The 14,803-nt window shown below is 36.5% G+C and overlaps 1 protein-coding gene across 3 annotated transcripts in view; it reads right to left on the bottom strand.

Annotated features, from left to right (window-relative positions):
• ANGPT1 (angiopoietin 1) overlaps window positions 1-10,555 on the bottom strand; it is a 243,138-nt gene extending 232,583 nt beyond the window's left edge. Inside the window, exons 1-2 of one of the 3 annotated variants that reach the window (XM_087864678.1) lie at window positions 10,417-10,549; window positions 9,784-10,028 (exon numbers count right to left, since the gene is read on the bottom strand). In XM_087864678.1, coding sequence (XP_087720804.1) covers window positions 9,784-9,813 — 30 coding nt within the window. In that variant the 5' untranslated portion in view covers window positions 9,814-10,028; window positions 10,417-10,549. Of the gene's footprint in view, window positions 1-9,783 lie in introns of all 3 variants that reach the window. The other 2 variants (XM_045805796.2, XM_045805797.2) reach the window with 2 other exon arrangements.
• Window positions 10,556-14,803: the final 4,248 nt, after the last annotated feature.

The raw sequence follows: 14,803 nt of genomic DNA, 5'->3' as shown, positions 1-14,803 counted from the left end.
AGAGGAATGAAAAGGAAAGGCAGGCCAGGAATGAGTTCCTTTGAGTCCTTTTGTCTTTCCTGCTCTAAGGACTGCCTCACCATGTCGCTTTTCTGGTATTCAAGTCTCATAAGTCTCCCAATACAGAGTGGGAAATAGGCTTTTGAAAAAAGCAGGCCATTGAGAAGTCAGAAAAAAATTATTAGGACTTTTATTTCTAACATAATAAGAAAGTTAATAATAAGGCTTGACTTTGGAGCCCTCACTCAGTATATCAAACAGCCATGTATTACTCATCTCCTAAGGAAGCTCCACAGAGCTAACAGAATTGAAGGGGTTGCCTTCACATGATTGTCCTCTCAGCATACTGTGATAGGTTGCAGCTTAGGTGTGTTTGGAAAGTGGATTCAAGTTTCGTTTTATCTAGTCTTAACTAAATTAACCTCTGCAGTCAGGATAAATGCCTTAAATACTAAGTAATCTTACTTGTATTTTATTAGTATTTCAGCAGAGATGAGTAAGAAAATGTGAATTCTAAAAACTCCTATTCCTGGTCTCATATTCTAGAAGTAAAAACAAAGACAAGCTAAGTAGACCAAACAAAAATCACTGAAAATTTTGGAAATATGTAAATGCCTACTTAAAATTCAAATTTCTTGGGGTGCCTGGGTGGTGCAGTCAATTAAGCATCCAACTCTTGGTTTTGGTTCAGGTCATGAATTCAGGGTCACGAGATGCAGCTCCATGTCAGGCTACACACTCAGCACGGAGTCTGCTTGAGATTCTCTCTTTCTCTCCCTCCCTCTGCCCTTCCCATTCGTGCTCTCTCTAAAATAAATAAATCTTAAAAAATAAATAACTCTTAAAAAATAAAAAAAAATAAAATTTAGATTTCCTTTCACTATCCTTAATAACGAATTCTGTTCTAAGTGAACATGGTAGCTTGAGATATTATCAATGTGATTCATGTTCCTAAATTTGAAATAAAGAAATACAAACTATCATGCAATTGGATAATTTAGACAATAGATAAGTTATACAATTTGCCACTAATTGTCCAAGAATTGTCTATTATCTTAACATATTTTGGTCGTGTTAAGTACAGACAGGCTTCAACATTCTGAGAGTCTAGAACCACCTGTATTTTTGTAACTTACACATTAACATTCTTAAACTACTTTGTACATGGCAGATTTGGACATTTTTACATCAACTTGCCAAGAAATACTGAAACTAACAAGGGTTATGATTCTTCCTGTCTGCCAGTAGAGGGTTTTGACAGCTTTACCTAGCAAATATTTGATTATTTTAAAGCTTTGTTGCAGCCATTCTGAAACTATATTCCTTTGAATATATAGGGTCCCCTGAGGAATGCCTCTGGGAGAGCGGCCCAAGAAGAAGGTCCTGGCAGCACCCCTTTCCAGTTCTCCTCCAGCCATTCCATTTGCATCTAGATTACATAGTAAGCTTCTACCTAATAATTTGCTTGAAAATAGGGTTCCATTGCTAAGAAATATTTAGAATTCATCAGTTCATTTGTTCAAAAATATTAAACCTTTACTATATTATTAACATTTTAAAGCTATATTCAACATGTTCAATAATCTATTTATTCAATAAATATTGAAACTACTGCTTATTATAGCTCTGTTATTTAAAAACCTAGTAAAATTGAAAAACAAGGAGAAGATTGATGATTTAGTAATAAGAATTAAATTCTCATGTCTTGTATCTGTGCACTTGAGATAGGTGGATGCAAGGTCTGCTGGTTACAGCAAATCTTTAGCTCTAATAAATATCTACTGGATTTTAATCTAGTCAATATATATTAACAGTGAAGACAAGAACAGTGTTAAAACGTTTTACAAAATCTTGGGACTATATGTAAAGGCTTGGAAGTGAAATATACAGAGTTTTAAAATATTTATTCATTCTCTGGGAATTGAAACCCTCTAATAATCTTTAGGTTCTAGTATTATGATTCAATTCATTCAGCTTTCATGATCCTAATGAGTTAAGCTACACTGTAACTAAATTTTAAAATACATTATCTTTTAAAATTATTATCAACAATTCCACAGAAATATACAGTAAGCTGACCAATTTGATACTGGTGAGTTTAATGTCTTCCTTGTATATACTCCTGTCTCAAGATATTCACATCTTACTTGCATCTTACTAATATTGCAGCTACCAATTTTCTTTAGATACAGCTTGATACTTACACTAATTTGCATGCTCTTTTAATAGTTCAACACAAACTTAGCAACTACATGCCAATGAAGACCTGTAATCTGTAACATGTGGTCATGTAGCAAATATATACAAGTAACACTTATTACATTGATTTTACTCTATATTCTCCAGTACTTCCTGCCAAATAGGTATATGCCCAAATATGTTATTGATTACATTATTAGCTACCAGTAGGGTTATGTCTGCCATTATATGTTTTACGCCACTTTCTCTGTTAAAGATTATCTTTTCATATGTTTGAAGGAAGAAATCAGATCATTTGGATAGGCAGCTAAGACCAAACAAGACTGAAGACCTCTCATTCCTAATATTTCTGTGTAAGAATTAGAGAAAAGTGTTTAAGCACAAAGTCTCAAAATATAAAGAAAAGATAATCCATGGAGTGCTTGATTCTTTAGAAACCTCTTTGATAAGGGAGGGGGAATATCTTTTGTGTACTTTGTAAAGAGATTTAAACACTAAGAAGCCTTCCCTCCCTCAGACCATGGGCCAGAACCAAAGACGGTTTGGAACTTCCAAACTTCACAGCAAACGATAATCTTGTATTGGAACAAAAGGCAAGGATGACTCAGAATGTAATTAGGGTTGTGCATCTAAGCAAATGGTATTAAGAAAAAGAAAAGAAGAAAAGAAGACAAGGCCCAGGATGCTAATGTTTCCACACAGAGACAAGGCCATGCAGAATGAAAACAAGACCTCCTTAATTAGCAAATTATAGCACAGGGGCTGATAAACCTCAGCACATTGTAGCTGAACACCCCTTTGTTGCTCCTCCCTTCTCATCGTCTACACAAGTGAGAATACTTGTAATGTTTATATCTAAAGCAAATGATAGAAGGAGGAAAGGTTTCTAAATAGATTGAACTTAAGAGGCTGTGCTAAAGCCCCACTTCTGTGATGTTTTGTCAACATTCCTGCTGATGCCACAACCAACAGGTTGAGACAAGTACATAAAGCAAAGGATGCTGGCACCCAGACCTGGTAAACCCAGAGGCTGATGATCAGGTGCTTTTCCTTTTCTAACATGTATTTGCTTTTGGAATATTTCTCTGTCCACATAATGATGGGCCAGGGAAAGAAAAGACATGAAATTTCCCTGCCTGTACTCCTCTAAAATGTCACCTCACAGCATGTCCCCGATACCAAGCCAAGAAATGGCTTACTCAGGCTCTTAGCCAACTGGCATGAACCTGAAGATTACTTGACCTCCTGGAGGGCGATCTTTTTCCCACACAACAAACCTCACAATTTACCTTGCAATGGTCCCAATATTAATACCATATTCCTTCTGTGATATAGAACAGGGATCAGAAAACTTTTCCTGTAAAGGGATGGATATTAAAGTTTAGGATCTGTGGGCCATTTGATCTCTGTTGCAACCCCTCATTTTGCCTTTATAGGAAGAAAGCAGCTATAGACAATACATAAACAAATGGGTGTAACTCTGTTCAATAAAACTTTATTTACAAATGAATAGACAATACATTAAGGAAAGGGTGTGGTTGTATTTCAATAAAGCTTTATATACAAACACAGGTGGCCGGCAGGATTTAGCTCAAGGGCCATAGTTTGCTGATCCTTGATATAGAGAAAGAAACTCAGAAGATTAAAATTTCTCCTATTAGATAGGTAACACATGAAATACAGTTGAATCTAATTTTCATATGTATATTTAATTATAGTCCAAATCTATTCATGGAACTCATTCATTCCTCTAGTCAATAAAAAAAAAAAATATATTCTTTTCAACTATGTTCCAGGTATTGTCCCAGGAAAATAGATCTGCTATCAAAAATAACAAATAAAATAATAAATAAAAACTAGTGAACAAGACAGGCACAGTCTCCACCATATAGAGTATAGGGTCTGGGAGAATATATTTTGCGAACATTGACTGAGATTCTACTGTGTTGTGCATTGTTCTAGGAGTCAGGTATACTACAAGGAACAAGACAGACAACGACCTCTTATGGCATTGACATCCTCAGTAGATGGAGAAAGAATAAATAATGTGACAAATAATATGCAATAAAAGTTCACATGGTGATAAATGCCACAAAGAAATAATATAGTATTATACGACAAAATGTCATTTAGCAGAATGCGGGAAGGTGGAAGATAATAGTACTCAAAAAAGACTTTCCGGAAAGATGACTTCTGAGCAAAGACCTGAATAAAAAGAAAGAGCGATCCACGCCAACCTCTGGAGTTGTAGATAAGTAAACAGCACATAAAGCCTCTGAGACAGAAATAAGCTGGTCTGTTGGAGAAATAACAAGAAGGCTAATGTCATTCGAGTAACTGGAATAAGGGAAAGGTGATAAATGATGAATCTACAGAGGAGTAGGAGGGGCAGATCATCTAGGGCCTCATGGGAAGGAATGTGGATTTTAGTCTTACATAATGAAAAACTGTAGGAAAATTTTAAGGAAGAGAATGATACATTCTTAGTCAGTTTAGATTACATTGAACAAATAATTACATATGAGATGAGTGCTACTTAAAAAGGGCTTAATGTGAAATGGCACAGTCAGGGTAAAGGGCTGCAATCACCCATAGTAAAGGGCCTACTACTTGCCCTGGTCCTAAAAACCTGAGATCTGCCAATGTAGACCGTTTGGGGAGAGGCTTGTTCCTTCCTACAGAGAAATCCAAAAGACTTACAGCTCCAACTGCCCAACTTCTAGGGCCCAGAAAGCTTATTCTGCTTTCTTGGATCTTTTGATTCTAAAATATAACAAGCAAAAAATAAAACCTAATTATTTGTTAAAAGTTAATACAGGGGTATTAACTAAAGAGTTCCTATTTGGCCTGAAAACCAAAGGTTAATCTCAAATGAACTTGGTAGGGACATTTCTACAACTGGATTTAAAAAAGGCAATTATTCCTTTAACCTTTCTTGGCAACTGCCATTTTTTTCTACCTCTGTGTATAAACCATATATGCATATTTTCTTCAAGTTTAGTGTCAAATTTTTAAAAACATACTTATTAATTACCTGCTCTTTCACATATTCAGGAAGCCTCCTCCCTGCAATACATGCGAATAAATCATAGAACATCCTCTCTGGCTTATTTTGCATAATCACTAGCCACCAAAACAAGGCACAGATGGGAAATCATTTCCAGTTACTTAGGTTCACATATGCACATATTATATGTAAATATGTGTCATTATTGCATGTAAATTGTTACTTACTGGTCTGGAAGTACAAAATTATTTTTCCTCCTAAAGGAACGGCTAGCTGACCCTCAAGTTACCTAGCACAAAGGATTCAAGCAAACTTTAGCATCTAAAGCAGTTATAGGGTCTCTTAATTTTCATTATTTTATCCTAGCACCACACAGTTGAGCACTTGATGTCTTTTATTTTTATATTATGATGATAACAGAGATATTGTTCAAACACTCAATAAACATTTCAGATATATATGGATAAAGAAACATTCACTATGCTCGAGGGGACTCATAGTCTGAGCAGAAAAACAGGCTTCAAAAAATTATGAAAATGATAACCACATCGCATGGAAGTGCAGTGCAAACATGATACATGCAACTTATTATGATAACACCAGAGAGCTCAGCCTGGGAGGGGAAGTGGAATGCAGGTGTATTTCCTGGAGAAACTGGCAACAAGTTGACTCTTCAAGAATCATTAAATGGACAAGATAGAGTGAGTGCACAAGTTTTTGAGATCCTAGATCATTGACTAAATACAATTTGGATAATTAACAACCACCTATTCTAGACCCCAATATGAGGACAAAAGTAATTACAGGATGTAGTACCTGCCTAAATGATAACTTACAATCTACTTAGGGAGGTAAATTGTATATCCAAAACAAACTGTTATTAGTACATGGTAAAGTATAGACTGTAACATGTAGACAATGCATCTATTTGTTCACTCAACAGATATTTATTGTCTATCTGCTATGGACTACATACTGCTTAAGGCCCTGGGCCTATGGCAGCAGACAAATACACAAGGTCACTGGTCTCATGGAGGTCACATTCTAGTGGATATTAATATGAGTAAATATCTGAAATACATGAGTTTTTATAAGATCATCATAATTCTCTCAAAGAATATAAGTAGAGGATGTTGTTAGTCAAAAAAAAATGCTGTCAATAGAAACATTTAGTCAAGTATTTCAGTAAAAATTTTTCATCCTTTAAAATATTCTGGATGGCAATTCAGAACACATTTTCTACTAATAATCATCAACTCATCAATTTTAGCTAGTGTAAAATATTTACAGTAGATAGACCTTTGTTGTCTGTTACAAGGCATGTTTTTTACTCCATTTATTTATACTGTCAACAACAACAAAAAGACATCATTTGGCAAAAGCAAAAGACTTTCTAAGCATTGCCCCAAATTCTAGAATTTATGTCTTAAAACTGAATATTTAAGTATACATATTTGTGAATTTCTGGGATATAGAAGAAAGAAAATAATAATTCAAGAAGCACGGGATATAAAGTAGACATTGAACACTAGACATTTCTCTGCTATAGAAAGGTATGAAGGAATCATAAGAAAGTGGCAAAGACACAAAAGCCATTTGTACTTATTGTTATTATCCCAAGACCTGGTCCCTCTCAGGTATTGGGTATGGTTTACTAATAATTCTGAAAAGAACTATATGATTGAAGAGAGTCAAGTGTAGACATACAGCCCAGGTGTTCCACCCAATTAAACAGTGATTTTTGATCATATTATTTATATTGCTCTTCCCCATCTGGTAAGTGAGAATAATGCCATCAACCTAACTCTCAATTGGTGTTAACTGACAGGTTACTATGCAAAGGTGATCTCCTTGAATGAAAGCCATCATATCAAGAGACAAGTGCCATAACAATGCCAACACTTACAGTAGCCAACACATCATCTGCCCCCTTGCGTATCTTACTTCTCATCTTATTTAATTGCAAGACCAGGAAAGTTGAGAAATGAGATTCGAGAGTGTAAGTCTCATAAAGTGACTTTAGAGAAGTCAGTGTCTTGTAACGAATATTTGTAAAAGAATCCAGTTTACCAAACTTCATGGAAGGTATCAGATTGACATAAACTATCATCTAGCAGTATCTAGCATTGATAACACACATCCTGCATCAAATAATTTCCTGACAGTGATGCCATGAGCTGCATAATAATCACCGTGCTTTGGTTAATTATTTTGCTGAATGGATGAATTAATTGCATTTACACTGATAGCCTCAGTTTCTTCAGTGCATTGCTTTTCATCCTAACACAACTATTCGTAATTAAAATAGAAGTTGTACAATTTGCAGTACTAAGCATACCACATAGTTACGGTAAAAAGATTTCCATTTGAATTATCAAAATAATTACAAGAAATTTAGAACCTAAAGTAAAAAAAAAAAAAAACCCTCTAATTAAGGGGAACTTGAGAGAGCTTTTTAGCAAGTTCTTTGCTGAAAGAATTTGGTTTCTTGATCCTCCTACCAATCGCATTAACAATGACAAAAGATATGCAAATTTAAACAGACAATAGTCAAGCCAAACTGCTCTGACTCATACCAACAGGGACATTTTCAGCATATAATCAGCTAGATTCATGTTAGCAAGGGTCAATGTAACCAAAGAACATTTGCATAGTTATGCTTGGCTATAATTTGAAAACTATGCCATAATCATTGACCAAGAACAATGTAAACAAAAATCAAATTTATTTCACACAATAAACTAACATATGAAACGTGCATGACATAAGCCCAACAGAATCATGTATTTACCCTATCACTGCTGAATAATTGCATAGCAACAAAAAAATACGCATTACTATGTTGAATCACCATTTTGACTGTATGTTTTAAATAAACAAAATATTATATTTTTGGTAGAAGAGCTCATTCAGGACAATTTGTGACTAAATTTCCCTCCCTAGCCCCTTCAAAGAATCCAGACTAATTTATAATGATTGAATTCTCATTAAAAACTATATACTGAGAATAGTAAAAAGCTGTTTAACCAAAGTAATTTGTTTACTATGAAAATAAATTTTGCCAAAATAAAAAAGATATCCTATTATACACTGCTGCTATAATTACTGCCTGAAATTTAAACTATAATTATCAAAAGGCTTCAGAATTCTGTTTGCTTTCTATTCTTCTGCCCTTATTGATCTTTCTCACCTGTAGTCTAGAATGGAAAAGTTAACTACAATTCTAGGTTTAGAAACTCTGAATCTACCAAGTTTCAGTTAACTTGTCAAATAAAATATCAGTGATCTTAGTTCAGTCCCTAGTGGACAAAAGTAGAATAACTGCTACTTGGCATGATTCAGCAGGCAGTGCTCTAAGTGCGCCTGACAACACAGGGGAAAAAATAAGAGCATTTGTCCTCTCCTTATCTTCTTAAAGGGTTTGCTCTGTTAACAGACTAACTTAAAGGAGACTGGGCTGGCTACGTTCCTACCTTTATGCATCAAATGAATTTTTAGCAAGGATCCCTGGGAGAGAAGAATTTTCACAAATGTGACATTGCCGCCCTTCCACTGACATAGTTGAATACACTTGTTATCTGCTGTTTACCTGTTGCTCCTTAAACAGAGAGCAAAGAAAGAAGGAACTGCAGAAAGTGTGTTCATATTTTAACAGACATATTTTCAAAAAAAACTTTTAAATGGTTTATAGGGAAAAATTGAATAAAATGTTCATTTTGATTTTTATAAATGGGGATTAACTGCAAACTCGACATTAACATTCATCTGGATACTTAGACTCCCGCATGACGCTGTTGGTAACTACAACAACCTGAGAAAAAGAGGTATTTCAGGAAGATAGCAAAGCCCCTGTTGTGCTCAGCTCAAATCTGCAGGTGCATGTCTTTGGCAACAGCGACCAACAGCTCAATCTCTCCTTTCACACTGGGCAAACGACCTCTTCCTGAAGAGTTCACATTAAAATTTACCTTCTTGACTTTTCTTCTCAAGGACAGAAAAAAATATATAACAGAAATCTGTCCTCTACTATTCTGCTACTTGCTAAAATTAAGTTGTCTTTATATACATAAACAATTTCTCCAATCAAATATCATACTTTACATATACTCCCATTTCATATTAACTTTACTAGAGGTTGAAAAAATAAGTATTTGGTGATGATTTCTCACCCCAGCTGCAGAAAACTTCCTGGTGTAAAATCTATTTGAACCTAAATTAGTACTGTCATTATTTGCTTTTTTCACCAACTGTCAAGACATACGGGCTTTTTTTTTTAAATTGGGCTTTGACAGTCAGAAAATTTAAGCTCAATTTTAAATAAGAGGAAACCAAAAATGTCAAAATGTGCCATTGTTAGGCACATAAATGGGTTGCCACCATACCTTCAGAGGCTTGCACAAGCCTGAAAACCTTGGCTCACCCATGAAGTCACGGGGAGAGAACAGGTTTGGATTTGCAAACACTGCCCCCCAGGAGCAAAAGGTAAACACACAAATGCCCCCCTAAGGAACTCTAAGTTAGCTGCAGTGCAAGAACGGAAAAGGCTCTGCAATTAGAAACTGAAAGCAATCACTTACTTTTTGCAGCCACTGAGTATAATTTTCCATCACATGCTCCAGATGTTGAAGTTTCTGGGAAGAGAAATCCGGTTCCACGTGTGGAGCATCTCGCTGCAGAGCGTTTGTGTTGTACTGGTCTGTCGTACTCTCACGACAGTTCCCGTCGTGTTCTGGAAGAATGAAAGTGTAGGCACATTGCCCATGTTGAATCCGGTTATATCTTCTCCCACCGTTTTCTGGACCTCGGCGCTGGTTGCTGCACCCTATGTGAGTCAGAATGGCAGCGAGGAAAGCAAAGGAAAGGAAAACTGTCATTGTACTGCCAGCACTCTCTTTCCGTGCCTCTCGCAAAACTCGCTCCTTTCTTCTGACCTTTAAACTAGTTTTTATTTTAGGTAAAACTGCTTGTTTGTTTGACTTTTTCCCCCTCAAAGAAAGCTTTTGAAGAAGAATCACAGAAAACTAGCCATTTGTTAGCTTTGTTCTAAAATGTTATTTTTTTTATTTCACTGTAATGGTAGTTTCCTTAGTTAAAACTTGAGATATTTATTGCATAGTAGCTGAGATTTATTGTTTCCTCTCTGTGTAACCGTTCAGCGTGGAGCCTGCCTGAGTCAGCTGCGTGTACATATTCTAGACCCTTTCCCCTACCCTATCTGCAGCAGATCTGCTCTTTTCTCCCAGACCTCAGTGAGTTTTATTAAGGTTGCACATCCAAGCCAAGCTGGAAGCAGGCAGCCTTTCACAAGATGACTTGACAGGAATGCATGAGTGTGCCCCTATGCTAAGGATTGCTGAAGGCTTGGAGCAGCGGATCGTCTTACAAATTGGCTAGATGCGCATGACCTCGATCATGTATGGCCCTCCCGCCCCTTCCGCAGACAATTGCCTCCAGCCTGTAGCAGATTCAGGGCAAATCGATAAATAGAGCAGTCCACCTTAATACACTTTTGCTGTGCATGCTGACCTACTAAAACCTCGCCAACTAGCAGTATGTTTTTAAAGTTACTATTTAATTGGGGAACTCTAAGAAGAAATTGGCATGGTGTCCAGTAAAATAATTTTTGATAGTGAATGATAAATATGTATTAATATTAATTTTAAAAAATTATTCTTGACTGGGGAGAAAAGATATTAAAAACCATTTTTACAGATGGTATTCTCTCACTGTATTCACTTAGACTTTAAGGAGTTGGAGAATATTGTCAGGGAGAGTCAAATTAGCAAAAAAATTTCATAACTTGTCACTCAAAGGAATATAGACAGCATGTGCATATTAAGCAGAATAAGCTAAGTACTTTCTGAGATAAGGATTTTAAATGAAACTGGTCCCCTGATCAGAATATAGCTCTGTGTGCTCTATGTATATAAATTGAGCAACTTCCTTACAAAAACAGTGCAGTTACAATTTAAGACAGTGGCCAGAGAATTATTAATTCCTGTGGTACATCCTAATCATAGATTTCACAATGACCTCTTTGGTGTTGCTATGACTATCTTTAACCCTGGTAAGGAAGTGCCCCATAATGTCTCCTGTGGCTGCACAAGAAAACTATCTGAGAATAAACATACATCAGGTGTGTCAATGGGTCAGCAAAGAGCTGTACGGGAGAAGTCTCTGCTTCTATGAAGTAAGAAACAAAAATTATCGGAAGGTAATTTCCCAAATGTGTAAACATTTGAACAAAAGGATCAGTAAAACATAAAGAATAGGTGATAATCATAGAATTAAGGTTATGGCACTGAGATCTTTACTAAGTACGTGCAGAAAACATGAATTATGAGCAGGGGCTTTCATCAAGAACTGGGAGGGATTTTCAGGAATGGAGCTTCTCAACTGCAGACATGATATAAAAACAGAAGCCACAGATGTTGACTCTTGTGTCCTCGGGGTACTGGTCAGTGGGTAAAGGGCAACAAGGTTAGAGATTGGTGTGTAGGGAAATGTTGGAGGAGAGGGCAAAACAAATTCCAGGGGAAAAAAATGTGATTTCCTTGGGAGAAAAAAAAAATTGGTCTGAAATTTATCAGTCTTTTTCATACCAAATAACAAATTTCTGATCTGACAGAAATGGAAGCAAATAATACCAAATATAGCAATAAAGTCCTTGAACTGTCTCTGCAGCTTCCTCCTGTGGCTGACTTGTCAATCATGTGCAATAAAAATAATGACATTTATTAAGGGCTTAATATTTTCTAGGTCTGTGCGTGTACTCCTTGCACACGATCTCATTTAATTATCCCAATGAACCCGAAGCATGGACATTATGCTTAATCCCATTTTACTGATGGGAAAACTGAGTCACAGAAAGGTGAAGTGGTCACAACTCACATAGCTAGTTAGGAATGTTGCCAATGTGTAAACTCTGGCCAACTGATTCCAAGCCTCCAAGTCCTTCTTACATCCAAGCCAGCCAAAAGGCTTCCAAAAGGGCTCCAGCTGCACTGATTCGCAGTCCTAAAGCAGACTAAGTGATGGTAGTGAGAAGTAAAACCACTGATTAAAAGCCAGTTTATACCACCAAAGTGATTTAATCTGTCCTCTGTACCCAAAAAACAAACAAAAGTGACAGGTAACCCATGCAATAGTTTTTAAGGGTCCACAAGGATGAAGTAAACTGGCAAAGCACAGGTTGTCTAAGAACATTTTCCAACATTGGTTGCTTTGAAAATTATTCCTGGAAAGGAGAGTCCAAAACCAACACCTTCAGTGATTCGTTAAAAACTAAGCTGAAAATCAGCAGAAGACACAAGAGTGAGTAGTGAGGTTTCTATTAAAGTGTTTCTGTGTTTTATAACAGCCAAGATTTAAAAATCTGTTCCTCCGTGTGTGTGTCTGTGTGAATCTACATGTGCCTGTTCATATAAACTTTCCCAATCTGAACAAACGAAACGAAGGAATTCACAATTTCCTGAGGGAAAAGTACACAACTAAGAAAGGAAGCCTGAAATGCAAGTACTAAAAAGGGGGGGAGGGGACAGAGAGACAATAAAATAAACTATTTCTTTTTCAGAAAAACAAAGAAACAAAAAACCATGACACTGAAAGTACTAATGTCAATCTGGGGGGAAAAAATGTCTCAAGACGAATTTTAAGTAGCTGGAAAACACAGGGACATGTACAATGAGCTCATATGTTTCAGGACTTCAGCTGAGGAGACACTGGGTGCATTTGAGGCTCCTCGTGACATGCTAAAGACCATAAGCTTCCAAGGACCTGAACCTAACCAACAGTAATACGGTGGTGAGTCATTGTTGCTGACTATTCAGAAATTCAGAAATGGTGTGGTTTAGGAGACTTCAGAATTTAGGAAGGAATTTGAAACACAGGCCATATTTAAAAAAAAAAAAAAAAATTCCTCTGCCACACCTCCAAAAAGGTAAAAAAAAAAAAAAAAAGTTCTAAAGAACTAAATAATTGTGTTCAGTTGAATACTGAGACAGCTTGATCTTGAAAGCTTTGTATCTTTGGGTTTTTTTTGTTTGTTCTGTTTTTGTTTTTTGGTTTTTGGGTTTTGGGGTTTTTTTGCATTACTAGAGCTCTGGCATAGGGAGGTTTATGCTTTAAGTGTCTGATCTCTTATCTACAATAGTCCTAGTAAACATTAGCCTCATCCGGAAATTTCCAGTGAGACAGGGAACACCATTTAGATGGGAACCTGATGGCCCTAAATCTCTCCTAACAACTAGTCTTTGTTACTTCTTTTGTGAAGCTTTCTTAATTTCTTCAGGCCCAATAAGTGACTCTCTCTGATGTGTTTCAATAACCTTCTTTTCATATCTCAATAATGGTACTTCTCACACTGCTTTTCTAATTATTTCTTTTTTGGTCTATCTCCCCCTCTAGCTGTGAGCTCATAAAGTAATCTGCTCTTTCATCACTGATTTCCCAGCACTTACTCTACTCTTTGGTTGAAGGAATGAGAGAACAAATGAATGAGTGAATTAGCTAATTCAATTACTTAGTATCTGACCACTATATAACTGGCCACATCTGTTGCATTTTGGCGGGTGAGTATGCCTAGAATCAGGGTGAAACAAAATGTATTCTAAAGAATGAGTTAGATATAAGCACATGGTACAATAATAACGCGTAACATTTTCTAACCCGTAACAAATTAATTTCCTCATTTAACATTAACAGCACCCCCATAATTATATATTATTATTTCTATTTTGCAGATGAGAAAAATTGTGGCACATAGAGGTGAATTACCCAAGATCTATGATCTCTTACGTAGCAGAGCAGGAATTTGATCCTCAATCCACCTAAATCTGGGGCCCACATTCATATCCCACTGAGCTATAATGCCTCCAGCAATACCTCAGTATTAAGAAATGGGGAGAAAGCATTTCTTAAATTTAGGGGATAGGAACAACATGGCATCTATAACTAAGATGGGTCTTTTCCTCCTCTTAACCATGGCCTTCATGGATTCATGATCTTCTAAAACAGAGCTAATGTAAAACAAAGATGCACCAGTATGGTATTCCCATCCACTAACAAACATCCAACCTGATTGTTCAGGTTATACTCAGGATGAATTCTCTAAGGTTAGTCCTGTGCCATATCACCTGTTATATATATTGCTCTAAAATAACATTAAATAATATAAAATAGAGCTTATTCCTCAAAAACACCATCAAGTACTCCTCTAGTATTCATATAGACCCCCTATGATGGCAAAAGGGACGAGAAATCATTCTCCTCCCTTGTATACTGAAGACAATGTCATTCAGCACATATTCTGTAGATACACTCTTGAAACACTCTATATTCTAAGGGCACCATATTTGATGGCTCTGCTCTGGCAATTTCAGGGTTCAAGAATATCTGCAGGGCTATGGCAGTGGCAGCTATGTCTAAAAGGAAGCACTTGGCTGCAATCCCTGGAGGCCGAGCCAAGACCCCTTCACTCAACTATGTAGGCATCAAAGGTATTCACAACAGATGGAAATACCACAGGGCACTAAAACAGAAAAACAAGAAGATGGAGGATATCACCTGGTGACTGACGGCACTTCGTATGAGTACATG

The sequence above is a fragment of the Ursus americanus genome, chromosome 9 (genome assembly GCF_024610735.1).
Source record: "Ursus americanus isolate L20-20 chromosome 9, mUrsAme1.1.p, whole genome shotgun sequence".
Taxonomy (NCBI): domain Eukaryota; kingdom Metazoa; phylum Chordata; class Mammalia; order Carnivora; family Ursidae; genus Ursus; species Ursus americanus.
This window is presented reverse-complemented; position numbering and strand designations above follow the sequence as displayed.